The 26,252-nt window shown below is 34.6% G+C and overlaps 1 protein-coding gene across 23 annotated transcripts in view; it reads left to right on the top strand.

Moving 5' to 3' along the window:
- SOX5 (SRY-box transcription factor 5) overlaps window positions 1-26,252 on the top strand; it is a 997,462-nt gene that overhangs the window by 869,578 nt on the left and 101,632 nt on the right. For 21 of the 23 annotated variants that reach the window (XM_038577063.1, XM_038577060.1, XM_038577061.1 and 18 more), the window contains 2 exons: window positions 538-661; window positions 23,489-23,574. In XM_038577063.1, coding sequence (XP_038432991.1) covers window positions 538-661; window positions 23,489-23,574 — 210 coding nt within the window. The remainder of the gene's footprint in view (window positions 1-537; window positions 662-23,488; window positions 23,575-26,252) is intronic. The other 2 variants (XM_038577058.1, XM_038577056.1) reach the window with 1 other exon arrangement.

Raw genomic sequence — 26,252 nt, 5'->3', positions numbered from 1 at the left:
TTTCTTTTGGCCCCAATTACCTTTCTATAAACAAATTGGAAAGTCTTGGTAACTCTCTAAGCTTCTTTCCCAGCTCTTTTGTTCAAAACATTTCAATATTACGTGAACATGATAATTACCTTCAAATAATGAAAAGCTAGTGTACGTAAAATGATACCGGTTTAGTTAGGTGTGTTTTAGAAGATAGAAAGAGCCCTAACAGGATTTACAGAAGGAGATTTTAGTTCAACCTAAGGGTAATTTTTTGACCATTATATTAATGCATAAGTAAAAGCTTTCTTGTATGAAAGAGTGATGCTTCATGTAAAATAAATAGGGAAATTATTCATCAAGTGAGAAAATGAGCTGCTTGGTAACACCTCCAACTGTAGTATACTCTAATTTTCCTAAGACATGACCTCAGGCCCAGTGTTTGAGCAAGCTTCTATCTCAGTTTATTTGAATTTAATAAATGGTCTTCTTTTGTCATAAAGTAAGGAGGGTGGGAAACATGGAGCACCAAAACTTCGTCTCTTTGATTCGCTCTATAACGTTCAGCAGGTTCAAGGTCAACTGCCGCCATTAATGATTCCCGTGTTTCCTCCTGATCAACGAACACTGGCTGCAGCTGCCCAGCAAGGATTCCTGCTTCCTCCAGGCTTCAGCTATAAGGCTGGTTGTAGTAAGTACCACTGATTTTCCATTTGGGAGTGGGTGGAGGGAATGGCTTTAAATTAGGCAATTTAATATTCCTGCCACACCAAGAAATGAGATCACTCATATAGCATTTTTATTTTAAAGAGGAAACACACAGAAAGTATAGAAAAGAATTTATGTTGGTATTTAAAAGAACTTAGATTATATCTATGCTTCTGAAACCAATGTTTGCTCTTTATATTTCAGTTTCATAACTTCCATTTCCAGTGTATTTTTATAATATTAATGTAATTTTCAGGTTTGGTTTGTTTCTGCAAAGATAGGAATATGCTCTTCAATTGCTTTCCATTACCTTTTAAGATAAACTCATTTTTCCTAATGTGAATTAGTTGGCCTTTCATCATCTATATCTTCCCTATGTTTTCAGCCTAATTTCTCAGGAGTCTTAGTCTTAGACCAAACCATACTCTTTCTTGACTCTGAACTTATATTGTCAATGTTTACTTTCTTCAGTATTCTAATGACCTTCCAAATCAGATCAGGGGAAACTTACCTAACCTAGTTAGATCCCTTTCTCCTAGTTCCTTTGGATCTTGTGTATTTCCTCCTTTATTTTAATTGTAAGTTCTCTGAGATCAGGTGCTAAATCTGTCTTATTCATTCAATTTTATATCTAAAATTTTAGTACAACATTCCATTACCTGTTGAATGAATGAATGAATGACCACCTCATTAGAAACATTACAAGGACATTTTTTCACTAAATAAGAAGTCTTACCAAAATAGCTGTTTGTATTGCTTATTAAATTTAGACTTTATGACTTCTTTTTTTACCAAAACTGATTTTGTATATTAGTTTGGGAAACAGTCTAATACTTCACTTTCTAAAATTTAAAAGGCCAAAATGCCAACTATAATCCAATAAATAAAAAACATAGCAAATTCCAAAGAGAGACTATACTGCTAAGCAGCTTATCTTTCAGAACATTATTACCGGGATCCCTGGGTGGCGCAGCGGTTTGGCGCCTGCCTTTGGCCCAGGGCGCGATCCCGGAGACCCGGGATCGAATCCCACATCGGGTTCCTGGTGCATGGAGCCTGCTTCTCCCTCTGCCTGTGTCTCTGCCTCTCTCTCTCTCTCTCTCTCTCTCTCTCTCTCTCTCTGTGACTATCATAAATAAATAAAAATTAAAAAAAAAAAAGAACATTATTACCATGGCCTTAAAGATACAGAAAAGGCGAGTTTATTGGAATACTTTCATTGATAAAAGTATATGGTTTCACTCATATGGGTAATGTAAAAAATAGTGAAAGGGATTATAGAGGAAAGGAGAGAAAATGAGTGGGAAAAATCAGAGAGGGTGACAAAGCATGAGAGACGCCTAATCTGGGAAAGAAACAGGGGGTAGTGGAAGGGGAGTTGGGTGGGGGGATGGGATGAGCACCGGGTGTTAAACTATATGTTGCAAATCGAACTCCAATAAAAAAATTAAAAAAAAAAAGCAAAAGAATATAATTGAAAACAATTAATGAAATATCGTCTTTTAGCTATTCATATAGAATATTGCTTTGTAAAATCCAGTGTATTTGGGTTCATTTATATGTTAATAAATTGCCCCATTAACATCTTGCTGTGCGTCAGTACTTCCTGCAGTTGAGAAACTCTGTCCAACATTACTAGAAATCATATGTAAGCTTTCTGCTAAATGGTGTTTTGAATGTTCACATTTTAACATTTATTCCCAGTCTTTAAACCATTCTTTATATAATATTGAAGAAATGGGATGTAGTTTTTTAAATTTTAAAAGACATGAGTAGATTGCAACTACGGAGTCTAGATAAAAAGTGAGCTGAATTCAGGACTATAAAAATTCACTCTTGTATGGTATTTTGCCCTTTGCAGTTTTTAGATTTCTTTTGCACATCTTTTTCTTGACTTCAGGTTCGTCTGATTTAAGACAGTGTTCTCACTCTGGATCCTGAATTTATTCATTTAGTATTATTTCCACATCACTCTATCTCTGTAGATTGATTCATCCAAAAACACCAACATATTTATACAATTAAGGACTATATTTATATTCTAAAGATTTAAATTATAAGAATAATTTAGATTCTAAATATAGAATTTCAAACTCTCTTGCTACACTAAATTCTGAATCTTTAACCATAAAATATTTTTTGTTTTGTTTTGTTTCCATTTTCCTAAGGAATTACTATTCACATTAAACACATGTTGCCAATGTGTTTTTTGGTAACCTTGGTTACTAAAGTGAAGAAAAAAAGACACTTTTAAAAATCATCAGTTACCTCAGACTGCACCTGCAATATATACATATAGACTAGTTCTGTTTTCCAGAAAGAAATTTTTTTAAGCAACTGTAGAAATAAGACCCATTAGCAAATATTGTGCTAAAGAGAAAACCATATTGAGTATGAACAATAGCATAACTCTAGGCCTGGAAAAGGTCAAGAACACCTCTCCTTCACTCCCATTTGACAGAGTTGGCATACCAAATTTGTTCGGTGTTAATGTGATGTGGCATGGAGAAATTTTTCCCTTTCTAAAATTGTTCATATATTAACCGTTTGATATTTATACCTTTGGTGTTTAAAATTATAAATAATACCACTTCTTTTGTAACCTTGGAAATAAAATAGAATAAAGCCTTTATAGCTGCTGGCAAGCTTGAAACTAGTATCATGCCAAACTCTAAAACTTAGAATCCAATAGGAAAAGAAAGTACCACCCTGTTGACACTCCGGCAGTTTGAGTCAGTTTGGGTGGAATCAATAGTCTAGACTATTCCTCCTTCATCACATTGCAAGAAAGAATAGAGATGAAGAAGGACACAAATCTTGCAATCTCTCTTCAGTTGCTTTCTTATTATTTTCTCTCCATAATTGTCAACCATATGTGACTTCTCTGCTTGTCGGTTATTTTAATTTGAGTATTATTACATAGCTCTCAATGAAAGAGGCTGACCAAATCATCTTGATTTGACTTTCAATATAAAACCTGTATTTTTTGGTATCAAAAATTTAAATGCTTTTCATCAATCCATTCACAGAAAGTATCGATGGTAAATTTTTCTGTTTAGACTATGTGACTTGATAAAATAAAATAAAAATCTTGGGAACCACACAAGAAAGTTAAAAATTTTTTCAACAGGGAAAAAATAAAATAAAAACATAAGTTCAGGGCACCTGGGTGGCTCAGTCAGTGAAGTGGCCAACTCTTGATTTTGGCTCAGGTCATGATCTCAGAGTCGGGGTCTACTTGACTCTCTCAGCAGGGAGTCTGCTTCAGGATTCTCTCAAAATCAGAATTCTCTCTCTCCTTCTCCCTCTGCCCCTCCCCCTGCTTGCTTATTCTTCCTCTTTAAAATAAATAAGATTTTTTTAAACCCAAACCAAAAATCATTGAAGAACATAATCATAGATGAGTTAGCATCTTCTCTTTTCCAAAAAAAAAAAAAGTTTTAAGTTGGACATAAAAGTATTTTCTTTTTGAGAAATTTAATAGTAGAAATTGGTGTGGAGTGGAACCCACAGTATAGAGTTGCTGGATTCTCTCTTAACTGCTAGAATGAATGTCTGTAAAACATAGAAAAATAAATTAATAGCAGTACAGCCAAAGATTTCAGAGCAAACTGTCTAGATAGAAAAGAAGCTTTAAAGAATGTTGTAGTTTACTCTTATCCATGAATTTGTAGATAAATTCACAAATATTGATGTAGTATTATCAAAATCTCAGATTCTGTTCTGGCATTTGCTACTAATGAAATCAAATATGAAACAACACTTCTTCATGGATCTATATCTAGTTATTTATTTTCCTATTTATTTCTTGATATCTAAAAATGCTTTCAAACTCCTAAGGAGGTAAAAATAATGGTACATTATTAAACTGAATATTTTTAATATATAAAATAACATGAAAAGAATTATGTAAAAACATTGATTTGATCAACCAACTCAATTCACAGACCATTCCATTCAGGGGAAGAAATTAATGAAATAATCTGTATATTTAACTGGTTAGGTCTATGAAAACTGTCAACTAAGTTACTATTTGTAGACATATCCCAGTTTTTATATTGCATAATTAAAAATCTCAATTTTTTTTTTGAGAGAAAGAACATGTACATGAGCAGGGGATAGGGGTGAGAGGTAGAAGGAGAGGGAGAGAGAGAATATTAAGCAGGTTCCATGTCTACTGTGGAACCCATTACAAGGCTCAATCTCATGACTCTGAGGTCATGACCTGAACTTAAAATCAAGAGTCAGATACTTAACCGATTGAGACATGCAGGTGCCCCCCAAATCCCAATTTTTAATTATCTTTGTAGGTACTTGCTCATATGAATCAGAAAACTCTTTAAATTTCTTGAAATAAATTTTAAAACTAAATAAGGTTCTATCTGCTGAATAATAAAATAAATAGTGTACAAATAAACTGGTTCAAATACACCTTGGATGGTTGAAGAGTCCAAAGACATAGTCCATTTGCCTCTGTTGGAAAGTCTGTCTAAAATCCTAACCTGTTAACCAAAGGCTCCAACTTGTGAACCACAAAACTTGTTTTAGGTACATAGTTTTGAAATAAAACGTACACACTTTTGACACCTACAAAATAGTTTCATGTTGGCAATAAGATACCACTTTTGTGTTTGCTCATCATGGTAAAAAAAATCTAACAAAATTCAAAATAATTATGAATGTGTATGTTAGTTTTAGCATGTTAAACTTGAGAGAGACTTTTGAGATAAGGTGGTTGATGGCCATAAGTTTGGTTAATACCACTTAACTGACTCCAACTTCCAGTTCTCTTTCCACAACACATGGCTTCCTCTCACCCCACTCTCAAGGTTAAATGCTGTTCGTTCAGAATACATAGTTTATAGGCAGAAATGAAAGGAATAGGTGTTTCTCTTTTTACTAATAACTGCAGTCCTCTGCCCCTCTCCTTTCTGTTTGGGTGTAAAATTTCTAGTCATATAATTGTAATAGCTGCTTTAGAAATTTTTTGACAGGAACGCATTTTATTTGGAAATAAAAAAATCTACAGGAAGGCAATCCAATAAAATAACCCATTTTCTATATACAGTATAAAACAAACAGTTGTAAAAGAGTTGGCTCGAGAGTTTAGCCCAAAGTGTCAAATTGAATGTGTCACATAGCTACAGATAGTCTTTGCCCATACATGGGCATGTGCCTAGTGCTAAAGTTCCTGAACTGTGTGCTAAATTACCAGAGTGCTTTTACTAATCCACAGAGGCATACAGCATTTTTAAAATTTCAGGAAAAATACAGAGACATTCATCAGACACTACATAAATTACCTAATTTTTGGACCTTACTGCTTAACAAAATGAAGCAGTTGGGTATTTCTCTTGTCCTGTGGGTGTCATGAAAAAGTTATTGAGCCACTGATGGTGCCTGAATCCAAGAAATTTTAGGAACTTTTGGCCTAGTCTAGTATATATTCATTTAAAAACTTATTATGACCTTTTTTACTGGAAATTTATTGGTGTTGACCTATCATATTACAACCACAGAACAGAATATTATAACAAAATGTTCTTGCACTTACAGCTTAGGAACAATATTGTATAGATAATCAGTTGATTCCTTTGTCTACACCAGCTGATTCCTATGTCTATGTAATTTCAAACATTTAATTGTTTTATTCATTTTGATTTAACTAACCCAGTGTCAAATAGGCAACTACTAGTTGGAAGGCACTTGGAATGAAAGAGTATGGAATTGGAGTCAAGTTTTGCCTTGTTCTGCTACTTTGATTGTCCTTGTGCAGGTTACTGAGCCTCAGTTTCTTCATTTATAATATAGATTAATAACTCACTTTACTGAACTGTTACAGAGATTAAATAGAATTATATATGAAGTAGTGCCTAGCATTGTGCCAGCAAACACAGATCCTGTTTCAAAAGGAAAAATAAAAAATTCTAAAACCACACCTGAAAATTAATTATACTGTATATCTTATCCAGGATCAAATACATTCTGCCACACCTGAACAAGGCTTCCTCTGACTAGGAAAATAGAATTATTTAGAGAAAAGTATTACAGTGCTGATGGTTTCCATTTGTCTCATGTAGGTACAGCCCTAACCATTTACATCATAATCACCAAGTTTTGACTTTTTCTATTGTCATTTCCCTTTGTATATTTATCAAAGCTCATGTTGGAAAAGATCATGTGATTTTTTTTTTGAAAACTTAATTAGTCATTGTTTTGGCTATACGAAACTAGAAATATATTAATATACTCTTTCTGCATTTTAACACATTGATTAATTTTTCAGAAATGTGTTAAATAAAAATAGCCGTATAAAGTTACTGATTGAAATATTTAATTGCCTTATGAGATTAGCTTAAATAAATAGAAGTCGATGAGCCAAGCTTAATAAACTTAAAATATGCTGTATTTATTCTTCATCAGTTTTCTGAACAGCATTTCCGCTTCCAATAAAAAAGGAAACTCTCAGTTAATTAGTTCCTCATACACCACAATAAAATTAATGTTTAGGAGTTAAATACCATAAACTTCCTCAGGCATATTTGCTGATGTGTTCCTGTTTTTGGTTAATGTCACATGTTTCATTGTTTAATGGGGATATCATGTGGGTTCCATTATATCTCTCTTGTGTAAAGGGTCCATGTGTCTGGCATTTTAGGAGACTGCATGCTAATTTCTGATTTAACTGTGTCAGCTGTGTCAGCTGACATACAGGTCGTTGACAATCAGTGCTGAAACAATCACCAAATCACAAGCTAAAAACCATTGACATGGTACGCTTTTATCAAACTGACAAAATAAGAAACATGTGTTGTCAGAAATCACATACTGTAGGTTCTTTGTACATAAGCAGAGAGAAGAGGATGTAATCATATATTCAGGCTTCCGTGTCTGTGTGTTTTTAAATCATCTTGACCAGCTCTTCTTTTTTACCCCCCTCCTCCCAAAACATCTTATAAGCAAATGACTTTGGGTGGACCTGACTTTGTTGTAGAGCTTAGTAAATATATATATTAAATTATACACATATATAGTATACATTATATATTATATAAATACATATAATTAGTACTATTAGTAAATATATATAGTTTATATGTGTATATTTTTAAAGAATTGCTGTGGTACATAAACAACCAATCATTTAAATTCCCAGCTGAAAGAAGTTAGATTGCTGGCTTAAAAATATGAGATGATTAAAAAGTAAAGAGAATTGAATGCAAAAAAGTATGTAACATTCTACAATTATATGGTGTCAGCCACCCTCCAATTCTCATGGGAAAGATGTCAAAAATTGTGTGGGGGGGTATTTTCCTAAAAGGTAGTTTATAATATTTCTACAAGATTCATCACTAAGAAAAGGGAGATGTACATATCTTTATTGTGACAAAGTGTCATAACTTGGTATAAAAATAATAGCTTATGTTGTGCTTCATTGTTTATAGAGCTAGACACGTAATTAATTTTAAGCATCATGACTTTGTGAGATGATAACTGAGCCATGTTAGCAACTAATGTTTGATCTGTCCCTCCCCACACACACGCTATACCACCAAAATATACACATACAAGCAAACAAACAAAAAAAAAAAAGGCAAAAGCCCTGGGGCACTTGGGTGGCTTAGTTGGTTAATCATGATCCTGTAGTTCTGGGATCAGTCCCACGTAGGACTCTTTGCTCAGTGGGGAGCTTGCTTCTCCCTGCTCCTGTTCCTGCTCCTGCTCTCTCTCACTATCTCTGTCACTATCTCTGTTTCTCTCTCTCAAAGAAATGAATATATTTTTTTTTAAAAGGCAAAAGTCCATTTTCCAATAAATTCCTCAGATTTTAGGCTATAAGTGTATATTTAATCTTTTAATTCATCTTGTTTACTTTTTTAACACTTAAGAATATAGCATGACATTCAATTTAAATATAAACCCCTTTGGGTCAGTATTTTCTTTTTGACTTGATTCTTGATAACGTAGATTTGTCCAGTGGAAAGAGTGTTTGGCTAATGACACTGGGTTCTCAGCCAAGAGGCCTCAAAATGTGGTGTTACCAGATATAAATCTGCTATAGTCCAGCCTAAGCCATTGACTTCTAAATTCTTTTTTTTTTTTTTTTGGCCACAGCAAACATAGAATCTCATCTCTGTAGCAGGCTCACACTAAAGTTATCAGACTGAAGTACAAGTAAAAGCTCAGAAAAGCAATATATTATTTTATTTTGAATAAATGTAACTGTCAGTGATACCAGACACCTCTGTTCTCCAGTATACAGGCTCTTTCGCTGTAAAAAAAAAAAAAATCACAAACTCTGTTAGAAGGCAAACTTTAGTCATGAGGTTGATAGGAAAATATGGAAGCAGAAAAAAATATTTAATAAAACAGAGGAGGAGAGCATTTGATTCTAACTCTACAGTAGATACATATTTTCCATGAGGACTGAAGAAGTCATGCACTTGGAATATTATGTGGAATCAGATACTGTATTAGGTTTACCTACTGTAAAAGGCCAAAATAATACTAGCTTAAACATGGTGAGTGAAACTTTTTCTCTTACATACTAGGCCAAACATTGCTCCTATGGTAGCTCTATGATATCAGATCCCAGGTTTGTTCTCTTATTATACCACCTTCCACAAATTATGACTTCTTTCTTGGGGTCTTAGGTATCTTGCCCATCTACCATATCTGCATTCCAGGCAGCGGAAAGGGCAGAAGCAAAGAATTAGAGTTACTTTTTAAATGGTACTATTTCCCTAATAACTTAGTTTGGCTCTGCATTCAAAGAGTATTTTCTTAAACCTGTTAAATAATCAGCTCATAACAACTCTTCATATTTTTTTCCTAATATATTAAAGATAGCACTTGGTGACTACACAAACCTCAAACAGTGTAGAAGTAGGAAAACCAGAAATTAAAAGTTATCAGTCTACACTTCTATATTACTATAATCTCATTCCCAGAGGTAATCACTGTTAACAATTTGGTACTTATGTTTCCAAAACTATATATATATAGTTATAGAATATATATATATTCTTATACTTACATACATATATATGTCTATTTATATAGAAATACAGATATGTGAACATATCTGTAGGTTGTAATGTGTATGCTGTGATACATTTATACTCTATATAGGATATATACTATATAATATATAATGTATGTGAAGGTATATGGACTATATTCTGCTTATAAACATTTTAAAAATGACCATCTTTTCTTTTCCCTACTTTTAGATCTCACTTATCTTGCATCATATTTTATAAAGCTAGGTTATCGTATTTTATTTGTATTCCCTATGATGAACACTTAATTTTGTCTACAATATTTACAGTCAAATAATTCTAAGGTAAACATTTTTGTGTACACATATTTGCCCCCAGTGAATTCTTCATGTAACAAGTTCTATTCCCAGTATATGGCATTTTACTTTCATTTATTTGTTCCTTTTTGGACATTTTTCACCTGTGAGATTGCCCCTAAATTCTATTGCTCTACTAGGTGGTTAATAGAAGGTCTAAAACTTTAAAAATTGACTGGTGTGAGTCAAGCTATAAATAAGCATCAATGAGACTTGTAATTCAAAATTATTAATTGTCCAAAATTAATAATTTTGTTAGAAAAAAATAAACAAGATATCAAAAGACCTTGGTAGTCACAATCCCATTTTATATTGTTCTGTGCCCTTAGGCTAGTCATTGTCTTCTTTTTGCCTTAGCTTTTTAATCTTTAGGGTAGCTACAATAATGTCTGCCCTACTTACTTCATAAGGAGATTGTAACAACTAGATGGGAGAGTATATGCATTTCTCCAGACTTTAAATTATTATATAAGCATAACATCACTATTATTTATTAAATGTATAAGTCTATTTTGAAACCTTTAGGATGTGACATCATGAAAAGAATTTCAGGAGTTTATTCTAGGCCACTATTGGGTTTTCTTTTTTTTTTTTTTTAATTTTTATTTATTTATGATAGTCACAGAGAGAGAGAGAGAGAGAGGCAGAGGCATAGGCAGAAGGAGAAGCAGGCTCCATCCACCGGGAGCCCGACGTGGGATTCGATCCCGGCTCTCCAGGATTGCGCCCTGGGCCAAAGGCAGGCACTATACCGCTGCGCCACCCAGGGATCCCTGGGTTTTCATTATTTGTTTGCATAATTTGTTCTTTGTTGTTGTTGTTGTTTAAGGGGGAGGGGATATTCTGTAACATTTCTTAATTTTCAGAGGTCTAAAATGTATCATTCTAATAGAAAGCTCTAGAGCAGAAGTCATCCCAAATGTATAACTTAAGGGCTTATTGTTTCAGAGTTTAGGAAACTTTCTGTTCTCAACCTGCAGATCACAGACTCTGGATACATTCCAGGAGGAAGGACATCTATCAAAAAGCCCTGATAAACAGAAAAGTGGAAAGGTGTCAAAAATGAAAAGCTTGCTAAACCTTATTATTAAAAGTGGAAAATAACAGAGATATAGCATTTGATTTGGTCTTAAGTGGCTTATACCATTGCCCCTCTTCCAAATCACTATTTTCAAATGCCTGAAACATTCGGGGTGCTTTTATCTGCCATTTTATCCTCATAAGATACAGAAGCAAAATGTAGACACAGTAGTCTAATGTAGGTTCGGATATAGAAGCTAGTTCTTAATTAATGATTCTCTTCAAGCAGCTTAAAATGAATTATCGTGCAATAGCTTAAATGATGCCTTCATAGCAATACTGGAATACAGGAGGCAAAGGAAATTTCTTTGATTCATTGTCACCTTTACAGGGATACTCAGATTTCTTAGATAATTAACCCAGAAATTTTCATTAGTGCTGGAATTCATATAATTTATGAGCCAAGAGGTAAGAAAGAATGCTCTGTCTTTTATAATCAGAAATGTCTTCCTATTTTGAGAGGTGTTTCTTAAAAAGTTTATAATCCCTAGCCAACTGGGTAACTATAAATTAGTCAGAATAAAGTTTCCATTTGCCATGCTCCATTTAAAAGATATAATTTATTTTTATTTTTTAAAGATTTTTTTTACTTATTAATGAGAGAGAGAGAGAGGCAGAGACACAGGCAGAGGAAGAAGCAGGCTCCAATGCAGGGAGCCCAACGTGGGACTCAATCCTGGGACTCTAGGATCAGGCTGAAGGTGGCAATAAACTGCTGAGCCATCCGGGCTGCCCTTTTTTTGTTTTTAAAAACCTTTTACTGAGGGGCACCTGGGTGGCTCAGTGGTTGAGCATCTGCCTTTGGCTCAGGTTGTGATCATGGGGTCCTGGATCAAGACCCACATCAGAGTCCCCACAGGAAACCTGTTTTTCCCTTTGACAATTTCTCTGCCTCGCTCTGTGTGTCTCTCATGAATAAATAAAAAATTTTAAAAATATTTTACTGAAAACATTAGCCTATGACAAAGCAGTTAAGAACAATTACCTCGAAATATCTTCTTTTAAATAGATGTTTCATCAAACAAGAGATAATTATTAATTTTGCTTTCTCAAATAAAATTCATATGATATATTTATTACTTTATGAGACTTTACCACAAAATATTAGTATTTCTTATAAAAGTTTCAAATATTAAAGTTTTATTTTACTATTCTAGCAAATCAGTGAAGGTTTTACAGTTTTACAATTTTCTGCATTTAGAAACCCTCTTATCTCAATGTGTGTATACCATATCAGTTGTTCTGAACTTCTTAACTTGGATTCCACAGGTGATTAAGTGGAATTGTTACAAATTTAACTTACCTGAAAGGTAGGGAGGAAGGAGGTATAGCTGAACTTATTACCATAAAAAAGCAAAGTTCAACTCACTTGGATTTCAGAAAGTGATTTCAACAATCATGATGATGGAAGGTTTTTGTTTTTGTCATTTATTTATATATAACATCTTTCCTGGTAAACATCCTGGCCATGCTCAGGTGCTTTAATGGCATCATAACAATGGGTTCTTATTAGTGAACAGCAATTATTTTAAGATTTAAGGAATTAATATTACTTTAAATATTCAATGAGGTATGAATTGCTTTAAAATAAAAATTTACAAAAGACAGATTATGAAATATTATAAAAGAATTATTTGATAGGGGATCCATGGGTGGCTCAGCAGTTGAGCGGCTACCTTCAGCCCAGGGCATGATCCTGGAGTCCTGGGATTGAGTCCTACATTGGGTTCCCTGCATGGAGCCTGCTTCTCCCTCTGCCTGTGTCTCTGCCTTTCTCTCTCAGTGTCTCTCATGAATAAACAAAATCTTAAAAAAAAAGAATTATTTGATAAATCAAAATATTTTACAGGAGATTCTTTACTTCTTCTGGGTCGCTATTTCCTTATATCCTCAAACTCTAGGCTTCTCTTCCCCTCCATTTCCTATTCTACTTTTGTATCATTGGTAGATGATCTAACACAGCATTATTGTTTGAATTAAACCCTGGGCAAAAACTAATTTGTTCCTTATTTGTACAATTATTTGCTCACAATCTGTTTCTTCTACTAAACTGTAAGCTTTTGATAGGAGAAGAGTGGTCTCCTGTGTTTGAAATTTGTTAATTTCTTAATTAAATAAATTTTCTTCATTTATTCAGTCAATAAACATTTTAACAGCCTGTGCTATGTATTTAACAGTACTGTGCCTTTTGACAGTTCTTATGCTAAGAACTGGGGATTTAAAGATGAGTAAGACTTAATCCCTCCCTTTAGGATACTCATAGTGTAGTTGGGGAGCATGACAGATGTGATATGATAGACATATGCATACAGCTTTAAAAGAAATCAGAAGAAAGGGAGTGAATTCAAATTTAAGAGAAGTGGAAGGTTGTCAGGAAAGGCTTCTTCGAGTGGGGACCCCTACATCAAATTCCAAAGGATGAAGGGCAAGAAAGCAGTTAAGAATCAGGGTAGAAAAATACAGAAACAATATTCCAAACAGGAGAAAGTAGTCTGGATGAAGGCTGGAAAGCAAGAGATGGAATAGGGTGTACATGGACCTATAAATAGTTCCTTGTTAACAGTAAGTTATAAGATATGACAAGCGAGTAGCATGAGGACATAAGAAGAGACAACCCGGGGACATAGTTATACACTGTATATGCTAGAGGAACTGAAAAACTATAAGAGGTTCCTCTCATTCTTACTTTTCAGCTCATCAATTTATTCACTCCCTGGATATTTATTATCTATTGTGCACCAGGCACCATAGCTCTTGTACTCCTCTCATCTTGTCTAGTCTTATTGTTTTACTGAAGGCCTAACCCAAGCCCAGCCATTCCTCTGATTCTTTCTTCAATTGTTTGAGTTCCAGTAAATTCTTCCTTTCTTTGGCAATTACTGTCTTTCTCATTCATTTAATTTTAATCCTATGGCTTTGTTTTTATTTCATTTTTGGTATCTGTGTGTCTTATTTTTGTAACTGTGCCATCAAGGCAAGGACTATACCTTTTATTTCTTTGTGTTCTCCGCAAAGTATTTGATACATATTAGTTGAGTGAATGCTAAATTAATATATCTATTTGAAAATTGAAGTCTATGTTTGCATACTGTTCTAAAAATAGTCATGATGTTTTCTAAAGCAGTATTTTTTTTTTCCCGGAGTACTAATGTCTATAACACTTACTAACCGTAAGGTTCTGGACATTAATGTCTGTGTGTGTGTGTCTGTGTGTGTCTGTGTGTGTGTAATGAGAATAATAATAAATCTGCCTTACTGAGTTGTGAAGATTAGAGATTTATATATACATGTAAATATGTTCACATATACGGATGTATATATGTATATTTATATATGTATACATGTATACATTTTAACAGAGTGCTAAAAGTCAACAAATGCTAGTTGCCCCTATTTCAAATCAGTGGAAGAATAATGAATTATTAAAAAATGATGGTAGGGTGGGACGCCATCATGGCTAGGTGGTTGAGCATCTGTCTTCGACTCAGGGCATAATCCTGGGATCCAGGATCGAGTCCCACATTGGGCTCCTCTCAGGGATCCTGCTTCTCCCTCTGCCTGTGTCTCTGCCTATCTCTCTCTCTGTGTCTCTCATGAATAAATAAATAAATCTTTTAAAAAAATGATGATGGGACAATTGAGTAATTATTTGAGTAAAAAGTTCATTTTTTTAAACCGTGGACTAAAATAAAAGCCCGAACTATAACTTTTTTTTTCCTCCTGGATCTCTTTTCTCCTACCAAATTAGCCATCATGTATGTCTCCTAATCTATTCCCTCCTCTCCTTCCCGTATGATTAATTTAGGACTATCATTTCTCATTTGATTTGCTACAATGGTATTTAACAAGTCTGTTTGCCAGTCTGTCCCTCTTTCAATCGATTCTATCCTTTGCCACAAAACTGATCTACCTAAAACACAAATCAGACTATGTCACTTTCCTGCTCAAAACCTTTCAGTGACTTAACATTGCTTTCAAAAGTAAAACTCAAGACTCTGTAATATATGCGTTCTACCTACTTTTTTAGCTGCAGAGCTTACCCTTCCCTTCTTGCATCAGACACATGGAGAGTATTAAAACATTCCCGGAAGTAGGAGTCAGTGGTTATGGTTAGCACCAACTTCTCAATGGCAAGGACCTTCTTCCAAGCAGAAAGAACACACCAATTCATCTTTTGGCCCATGAGATGAAAGAAAGCACCTTTCTCCAGAAGTTCTATCTATAGTCCTTTTTAACTTCATTTTTTCTTAGATTCCTACAGAGCTCCCTCCACCTGGAAGTTAGAACAGTAAGAGCAGGGTGTTTTTAAGTAATGATCTGAGGAGATGATTAATTAGAGCAAACTAGTACTAAATTGTGGATGCTTATTGTGGGACTCTTTAGCAAACGGACATGGACATGGACATGGAAGACATGGAAAGTAGGTGGTAAAATAGTCCTGGAAGGTAATATGGTAGTGAAACTAGCCATTTCTTTTAAAGGACATTGTAACAAATAACATTTTTGACACTGTTTCCAAGTTTAGTTCTTCTTTTCTTGAGGTTTCCAGAATACCTTATACATTCTGGTTTGCTCATTGTATCATTGCTTTGGCTTATACGTTTATCCCTCTCACTTGATCAGGAATTTGTCCAGGGCTGCAATTGTATGTGTCTATGTGTATGCATTTTAATTTTTGTATTTCCCAGCACCTAGAGAAGACAATATGTATTTGTAAAGGTAGCAAAACCAAACCAAACAAGCAAACAAAAAACCACAGAAGGCTAATAGAGGAATGAGTCTTCTTATTTCAGTGAAGATAATGCCATAAAACTCTCCAGAACATTTATATTAGTTCAGTGGATGAAAGTGTATATGTCCTTGACCCTGGGTAAGAATATACTTGCTTTGACAATCTTCCTTAGCCTAAACAACCTTGTTGGGAAATACTGTTTTTTTTTTTACTCTGTCATATATCATAGAAATAAATCCTTCTTAGTGTCAATGGAGATAATTATTATCTAAATATTCATTACTTTAACACTAATGCAATTAACATTCTCTCTGAGGGGTCATTGGGTTATTCTGTACTAGCTATATCATTTATATCAATAGACACTATAAGCTAGGTTATACTCTAAAAACAATTGACTAATATTCCTCAGTGTATTTTTCAACTTTTTGAAAAATTTGTTTTGAGCTAGAATTTTCCATACTTGGCTTTGAAATAAGAAGCAAATTAATTTTGGAAAGGCTTAGGGAAAAACTGTTCAAATGGTTAAAACCTAGGAAAGAGTAAAAGATATTACTTTTAACTAGTTGAAAGTCAATTTGAATAACTTACACAAATTGAACTTTAAAAGTCAGAATTTTCCATTATCTAATTTTTACTAAGTACTTGATGAGATATTTACAAAATAACTGTTGTAATATTTTTTAGTACAGTTAAATAAGAGATGATACAAATAGATGACAGTACTTACTTTAATAAAAGATCTTTTTTTTCCCCAACAGATCTGAATTTCTCTTTTGCCATTAAGAACTACCCTTGACCTTGTTTTTTAATGTCTTATAGATTCTGGGGGCTCCCTGAGGAGCCTTGCATGGGGCATCAGGCTCCCTGCTCAGTGGAGCCTGCTCTTCCCTCTCCCACTCCTCCTGCTTGTGTTCTCTTGCTCTCTCTCTCTGTAAAATAAATAAATGAAATCTTTAAAAAAAATAAATAGATATATAAGGTCTTATAGATTCTGTGTTCACTTCAGATACCAGCACATGCATGTAGTGTATTTTGAATTTAATTAAAAATTAAATTGCTGTATTGGCCATTTGCACAGTTATTCTATTTGTATTTACTTAGTAACTTGGGACAAATTTCAATCAGACTAGTCCTTAGTATTCTGAGCCTGAAAAATTGGTGATAACATAGATATGCTTCAAATTATGTATGTTCATATGTTGAACGGTGCTTTAGACATAAACTGTCGAAAATTAGTTGATATCCTGTTTATGATTATATAATTATATCTTGGAAGCCAAATATGACTAAAGGTATGTCATAGCTATTGCAGTTTCCTTATCCTGCTGCCAGTATTTTGTTTTCTCCAATTTACTTAAATATCAAATACACTGATACATGGCCATGTATAACAAACATATTAATTTACTAGGGCTGCCGTAACAAGATACCGCAAACTGAGTGGCTTAAACATCACAAATTCTAGAGGTTAGAAGTCCAAGATCAAGGTGTCAACAGGGTAGACACCTTGATTCTGATCAAGGTGATTGATTCTGATTCAACCTTTATTCTGAGGTTTCTTCCCTTCACTTGTAGAGGGCCATCTTTTCCTCCTTTTTCCTCACATGGTTGTCCTCTGTGTTGTCTGTGTTCTAATCTCTTCTTATAAGGAGAGTAGTCATATTGAATTAGGGGACACCCATATGACCTCACTTTGCCTTAATTACCTCTTAAAGGCTTATCTTCCAAAGCAGTAGCATTCTGAGATACTGGGGGTTAGGACTTCAACATATAAATTTGGAGAGAGGGAGCACAACTTAGTCCATAACACATACATAAAATTATTTAGCTTGTATAAATGTTTTATATATATACATGCATTTACACCCACACATACAATATGGAAAGTGTGTAACATAATATTCATTCATATGTATAAATGTTTTATATACATACATACATTTACAATATGGGATGTGTATAACGTAATAGTTATTCATTTATATGTATAAATGTTTTATATATATACATGCATTTATATTCACAGATATAATATGGGATATGTATAACATAATAGTTATTCATATGTATACGATTGACCCTTGAACAACACAAGACTTACACTTTTGGATTGATAGCAAACACCTGCATAGGTATCTTGGGTACTTTTGAATTAACTAGTATTTAATGGTTAAAAACAAATTGAGTATGATATGTTTAAAGTTCATTAGTTAAAATCTCAACCTAAGTAAGAGATCTAGGGTCACTATTAAACCCCCCTATGGGCAGCCCTGGTGGCGCAGCGGTTTAGTGCTGCCTGCAGCCCGGGTTGTGATCCTGGAGACCTGGGATTGAGTCCCACGTTGGGCTTCCTGCATGGAGCCTGCTTCTCTCTCTGTGTCTCTATCTCTGCCTCTCTCTCTCTCTGCATAAATAAATAAATAAATGAATGAATCTTCAAAAATAAATAAATAAAATAAACCCCCCTATTACCTAATTTCTTTAATGACACTTGCTAAAACTTCATTTTGTATCCATTTCTTGTTGTATCCAAATATCCTCCAATCTGGGGTATGAAAAATTTCCCAGCTCCTTGACTTCAGCCTCCTTTCCCTCACCTATCAGGTAAACTGTTTTCTCTCTATTCCCTCAGCATGTATACACATGTTTTGGTGCATTTCACCCTGCCTAAAACATGTATCCCCCTCCTATCTGCAAATCTTCAAGTCCAAGTTCATTCTCACTTTCCCCTTTATTCTCTAAAGATTGAAGCCTGGAATTAGTTCTCCCTTAGATTCTATAGAACTCATGGATGGTCAGTACTCCTCAAATAAGCACTTAATTAGAAAAGACAGATGTGTAGTAGATAAAGATGACAGTTTGTTTTGGTTTGGTTCAGTTTGGTTTTGTCTCCCAAAGAACCCAGCAGAGTTCTGGTCACATGGTAGATGTGATAAGTGCTGATTAATTGATTAATTTACAACAGGGAAACTAAACTATATAAAATGAATTATCACTGTGAAGCACACCATAGCCTTTATACTTTTGCTATATTTAATTATAAGATTTTATTGATTAAATGAGCAATCTAAATAAATTGCCTAGTTTTAGCATTTAAGTTGCCTATTCTAATAGTCACACATTAATATTTGTTATTTTGGCTAGTTTGCATAATATATATTCAGCTTTTAAGCATCTAAACTTCCCTTTACTTCATACATTCAGTTAGTGTTTTCTAGATTAAATATTAAAAATAATAAATGATAAACCTTATCCATGTAGCCTTTATACTTTTGCTATATTTAATTATAAGATTTTATTGATTAAATGAGCAATCTAAGTAAATTGCCTAGTTTTAGCATTTAAGTTGCCTATTCTAATAGTCACACATTAATATTTGTTATTTTGGCTAGTTTGCATAATATATATTCAGCTTTTAAGTATCTAAACTTCCCTTTACTTCATACATTCAGTTAGTGTTTTCTAGATTAAATATTAAAAATAATAAATGATAAACCTTATCCATGTAACATCAGTCAGTTGTCCACTCTCTCTCCTATATCAGGTTTTTCTCTACTTACTAGATATTTATTACTGGCATACAAGCATTCTATAATTTTTACAAGTAAATACATTTTAAGTATGATTTTTCTTGATTGCACATCCTTCAATAACTACTGCAAAACACCTCAGTGGAATTGTCCGTTTCAGCACTTCTTAAATGAGTACAAATGATCTAGGACTCTTGTTAAAATTTAAATTCTAATTCAGAAGGTATATACTTACTGCTTTAACAAATTCTCCCAAAATGTAGCTTAAAACAACCAACATTTATTTGAACACAATTGTGTTGGATACCTGTGGCTCAGGATCTTTCACATAGTTGTGATCAGAGTGTTGGTCTGGACTGTAGTCATCTCTAGGCTCAACTTGGAGAAGAATCTGCTTCTAAACTTTCTCCTTTGGTTATTGGCAGGCCTCACCTCTTTACTTGCTGTTGGCTGAAGACATCATTCCTTTGCTATATGAGCCTCTCCATAGGGCAACTCTTAATATAGCTGTTTGGTTCAAGACATGAGTGTAGGGATGAGGAGAAGATAAACAAGACAAGCCAGAGTCTTCATGTAACTAATCTCAAAAGTATTATCTCATCACTTTGGCTTCTATTCAAGGGTAGGGAATTATACAAGGTCATTAATACAAGTTGAGAAGTAGGAGTCATTGGGGGTTCCAGCTTAGAGACTTTCTGCCTAAGTAGCTTTGGGGTAGGGTCAAAAATCCTACATTTCTAAGGAACTCCAGGGTGATAGCAATGCTTTTCTCCAAGAACTTCACTTTGAAAAGCAAGGATCTACACTTTCTGCTTCCAATTTTACTTTTAATCATCCTCAGTTTTCTTTTTTTAAGATTTTATTTACTTACTTGAGAGGAGAGAGAGAGAGAGAGAGAGAGAGCACGAGCAATGGGGAGGAGCAGAGGGAGAAGCAGACTGCTCGCTGAGCAAGGAGCCTGATTGGGGCTCCATGAAGGGCTCAGTCCAAGGACTCTGGGATCACCACATGAGTCGAAGACAGATGCTTAACCAACTGAGCCATCCAGGTGCCCAATCATCCTCTGTTGATCACACACACTCCAATTAGGCTTTCTCATCCTCCTCCACTAAAATGTCCTTTGTTGAAGTCACCAATGACTTCCATATTACTAAACCCAGCATTTGAAAAAAAAAAAAAAATCATTCTTTCTGAAAATTTTTCTTTACTTGGCTTCTATAACATGAAATTTATATTTCTCCCCATCTTTTCTGCTAGTTGCCTATCTCCCTGACTATAAATATTAGCATATTCAACAGTCCAACCTTTGGACCTATATTTTATCTATAGTTAACTCCTAAATGGTATCATGAGAGTTTATAGCTTTAAATTCCAGATATATGCTGACCACTCCAAAATTTGTGTCTCTGATGTAAATTTCTCCCCTAAAATCCTGACATGTTTACCAAGTGCCTCAATGAACATCTCTACTCAGATATTCAATAATAATTTCATATATATATATTTTAATTTTTATTTATTTATGATAGTCACACAGAGAGAGAGAGATGCAGAGACATAGGCAGAGGGAGAAGCAGGCTCCATGCACTGGGAGCCCGACGTGGGATTCGATCCTGGAGACAGGATCGCGCCCAGGGCCAAAGGCAGGCGCCAAACCGCTGCACCACCCAGGGATCCCCAATAATAATTTCAAACTTAAAATGTCCAAAACAGATTTATTTACTTACCCCCTCCTGCCCCCGCTCTACCTCCCCCTTCCATACCAGGTCCAATCTGGTAATCCTACTTCTCATTTATGTTTGCAAACCCAAAAAATAGTACCACTCCAATCAGCAGCTGTTCAGTAAAAAATGTGAGAGTGATCCTTGAGTCCTCTCTTACTCTCATATGTAAACAATCATTAAGTTTTGTCAGTTCTACTTCTTTTTAATCCCTTAACTTTCCCCATCATTCTCCATACCAACATCACCACCCTAGTGCAAGATCTTATTATGTGCTGTACGGAGTTGTGCATCTTGTTATTATTGATCACAGATTCCAACCTCTAGGCCAAATGATTTTACTCAACCCATCCTTTTTCCATGTTCATGGTTTCCTTTATCCTATAGAATAAATATTCTTTAATACTATTTATAAATCTGTACATAATCTGGCCCCTGATTCCCTCTCCAGTCCCATTTATCTCTGCTTCCTTACCTCTGCCCTGAACTTCAGCAACATGGGAACTGGGCTATGATAGAACACTCTCTTTTGACATTTTCTTCATGAAAATTGTTTTCCTTCCTGGAAACCTCTTCCTTTTCCTCTTTCGTTGGCTACCTTTCACTTCATTCAGACTTCAGCTTAAAAATAACTTCTTGGAGGCTACCTTTGGCCTCTTATACTGGGTTTGGGGCACCCACCATGAGGTGCCTCATGCTATATACTTCCTTATCTTAACAGTCATTGTATTTTCTACTAATTGTTGAATTATTTTTTCTCCCATTAAGCTGTAAGTTCTGGTAAGGCCAGATCAGCAGAGGTAGATTCAGGTATTTTAAAGCCTGAAAAACATAATTTGGATGCCCTCCTTAAGAATATATGTAATTATCTATTTATAATTATTATTTTGATTACATATAAATCTTCAAAAACACACACTCAATTGAAAACTGGATTTTTCATTTATAAAAAGAAATCACGACAAAGTAAAAAAGCAACAAATATAAAACCATAAGATCCTTTGAACAGACTGCTAGGGGCCTTTCCCAGAACCCCAAAGCTTAAGCTTCATTAAATATCCAGTAAATACAACTGCATATTAGTCTTCTTTAAAACTCCATTTCTAGTGTTGAGAGGAATGTTTGATACATAGCAAATACTCAATATTTTTGAAGGAATGTATTAACTGATTATTTTCAGTTATATTTTCCATATGTTCAACACTGAAAAAGTTTTTTCACAAATTAGATTACTAAAACAATATGTTTTATATTTTAGAAAATTGTTCTTATAATTGTTATCTTTTATTTTTTACTATGGTCATATTTCAAATACTAGTAATGTACCTATCAGTTAGCATATCACTGTGCTCTATACAAAAAATGTATGTACTGCTTTATAAGTGGAAAATATTTCCATCAAAAGCATACCCTATAATCTTCTATATGTGTATATATGTGTATATATATTTGTGTGTATCTATATATCTTTATAGATCACATGTATTAAAACTTTAATTTGGTGCAGCCCAGGTGGCTCAGCGGTTTAGCGCTGCCTTCAGTCCAGGGTGTGATCTTGGAGACCTGGGATCGAGTCCCATGTCGGGCTCCCTGCATGGAGCCTGCTTCTCTCTCTGCCTGTGTCTCTGCCTCTTTCTCTCTCTGTGTCTCTCATGAATAAATAAATAAAATCTTAAAAAAAAACACAAAATTTTAATTTTGAATTACTAAGATTTTGTTTTTTCAGATACCACCACAAACAGAAACCCTTCAAAGAGAAACTATTGATTTTCTGTTTTCTTTATAATATGTTTTTATTATAAAGATTTATCTCTAGGATAACAAAGATTCCAGTATTTTGCATAACAAAAATGCATAAAATGTCTTCTTTGCTATGAATTTGTCCACAAAACATTATTTAAGAGGATATCTGAATTAAAACAATAACATTGCATTCAAAAGATAAGCTATTTCACTTAAATCTTTTGTTTGTTAAAACGGAATTAAGTTTAGTTAAGTTTCTTTTATAATAACATTTTAAATGTGCTGAGAGTTGGTGTGCTTGTATCAAGACTGTTAGGTGTGTGTGTGTGTGTGTGTGTGTGTGTGTATGTGTGTTACAAAGTGCAGCCCTCTGATCAATGCACACTTTTTCCTCCCATTTTCCTAAATACATCATGAAAAAAGGATGAGGTTTCCGCCTTAATTGCTTGTGCCTTTTATTCACATTCCTCTCTCAGCCAGAATTGTGAAAAGAGTGTTAGTAAAAGGCTGCACAATAGAGCTTTTCATTAGGCCCCAGCAAGGCACACAAAAGAAGGCTTTTGGAAAGAGTGAATGCACAAGTTTAATTTGCAGGTGGAGAGTAGATAAAAGGTGCTGACACCTCTATTATTCTCTTACTTAGGTGACCCTTACCCTGTTCAGCTGATCCCAACTACCATGGCAGCTGCTGCCGCAGCAACACCAGGCTTAGGCCCGCTCCAACTGCAGGTAAGTCGGGAAACAATGCAGGAGAGACCAAGGTTAAGTAAATATCGAAAACAGCTATTAATGTGTTAAAGCAGAATAAAACTGACTAGTGATTTTTGTTTCACACTTTTTTTTTGTTTTTGAATTTACTTGCACTGATCCTCAACCAAAAGTTGAGATGTTGATTCTTTTAATTTGTAGCCCTGTTTTCTGTGCTAAAAGCAGCTAACTGTAATTTTTTATTCCCTAGTATGATTTAACAAAAATGGGTCTGGTTTTGCTTTGATTACTGTGTAACATAATTTCATCATAGGATGGTCTTCATGGAGATAAGAAGAACAAAAACTGTCAACGATATCCAAACAGATTGTTATGAATCAAGGCAACTTAACAAAAACTACATTTAAAAATATTCAGGATACCCAATATTATTGACTCTGTAGGTCTTTTTATTCTCCTGCTAATGCCAACTCCATTGAGCATCACAGATAAGTAAACCAAATAAGTAAACACCCAAATAAACAAGCAACTTTATCCAGACGTTTATCAATTATGAGACCTTTTTAGCCTTGAGGAGTACATATTCCCATATATCCAAGAATGTCAGTGATAACTTTACTATAACTTTACCAATGTCCAAGTGATTTTAGAAATTTTGTCTCTGGAGTTGGCAAGAACATCAAGAATATTATATTAAAGGTATCTTTCATTAACTATTGAAATCTCTGAATCAGCATCCTGTAAAATCTTCCCTAGTTTCTGTCGTTATAGACTTCATAGTTATGCAATTAACAGGAATAACAGATAATCTAATAATAGAATTAATCTCTTCTGTGAGTTTTATATTTTCCTTTGCCTGAAAGACACAGTATGCCTGTGAACCCAGATATAAAGCAGTTGTGCTTAATAAACTTAAATTGTATTCATGAAAGTGCGTTGTCATGATAGATGATCTTAGTCTTTTTTTTTTTTTAATTTTTATTTATTTATGATAGTCACACAGAGAGAGAGAGAGAGAGGCAGAGACATAGGCAGAGGGAGAAACAGGCTCCATGCACCGGGAGCCCGACATGGGATTCGATCCTGGGTCTCCAGGATCACGCCCCGGGCCAAAGGCAGGCGCTAAACCACTGCGCCACCCAGGGATCCCATGATCTTAGTCTATAAGGAAAAATAGAGTTTTATATTGTAGCATCAAGAGACAGGTACATCTGGACGGCAGGGAGGATTGTCAGAAGACCCGATGGGTTTCCGAAAACCCAGGAGGGAGGACATGCAAAGAGCTGAGATGTACTGGGTTTTACAGAGGTTAATAACAATCATTCCTAGTCTACCTTTTCTGCAAGAAGCTACTTAGAGCTGGAAATACATTGGGAAGTGTGTTTCCAATAGGTAAAACTAAAAAGAGTCGTAAAATTAAGGGAAAGGGGTAGAATATACAGCAATATATTTGAATGTGGAAATAGGAGATTTAGAGATTTCAGATGTCCATTTTCAAAGCAAGTTAGACATTCTTGTCTCCTTTCACTCTTGGATTAATGGTGAGAGGAAGCACGGGCAAGTTGGAAGCATCTCCTATGTTTCATTTTAAGATTCTAGTAGAAAGTAGCTTCATTAGACAACAATCCAAACTTATTTTCCTATAGAGATAGTATTAAAATATTTGGAAATCTTTTGTTTCCATCCTCATAATATGTCAGGTTCCCTTAAAATATCAAGATATAAATTTTTTTTTTCAGGGGCACCTGAATGACTCAATGGTTGAGCATCTGCCTTTGGCTCAGGTCATGATCCCGGGGTCCTGGGATCAAGTCCCGCATTGGGCTCCCTACAGGGAGTCTGCTTCTCCCTCTGCCTGTGTGTCTCTGCCTCTGTGTCTCTCATGAATAAATAAATAAAATCTTAATTTTTTTTCATTTTCAGAAAACAAGAAAAAGACCACCAAACGTATTTGCCCTAGCTTTCACTACAATTTGATCTATAAATAGAATGAAGCTCTTTTTTATGTAAGTGGCATTTTACCCATTAAAATATATGAGTTTTAGTTAGGATCTCAGTAAACCAACACTGTGGTATAACAGGAAAATTAATAATCCCAAACTCTTTTGTGGTAAGCCATTAGCTACTATTAAAACATATACACATAAACACACACATATTTTTTGCTTCTGATTTAAAAATGGTACTCAAATGCAAACACATTTCAAAAGCATGTCATGGCAGCTATCTGGCTTTTCTCTGAAGTGGACTGACTCTAACATTTGCTAAGACTTCTACACCAACTTACTTTTCCACTCATATTCCTGACACTATATTCACAGATCCTGAACCTTGACGTCAGTTTTCCCCAGAGCTACAAAGGAAACCTATTCTACTCTCCTTCCTTTTGCTTGAAGATAACAATCAAATTCTATTCTTCCCCCACACACCTGCCCAGATGCATCAGAGACAAGCTAACTACAATACCGACTCAGCAGTCTTACCTTAATCCTATTGAACATTCACCCCAATCTTGTGTACCTATTTCTAAGAAGTTTCATTTCAGTGTAGGGTATAATGTTTGAGCCTGTTTTAATTTTCTTCAAACTCTGCTTTTAATCATATTCCATCAGATCCCCATTTGCTACCCCTTACTAATACCATGAGTAGACTCCATCACTTCCAGGTCTGAAAGTCACTAAGATTCTCTTCCAGGTATT

The sequence above is a fragment of the Canis lupus genome, chromosome 27 (assembly GCF_011100685.1).
Source record: "Canis lupus familiaris isolate Mischka breed German Shepherd chromosome 27, alternate assembly UU_Cfam_GSD_1.0, whole genome shotgun sequence".
In the NCBI taxonomy this organism is placed as follows: Eukaryota; Metazoa; Chordata; class Mammalia; order Carnivora; family Canidae; genus Canis; species Canis lupus.
This window is presented reverse-complemented; position numbering and strand designations above follow the sequence as displayed.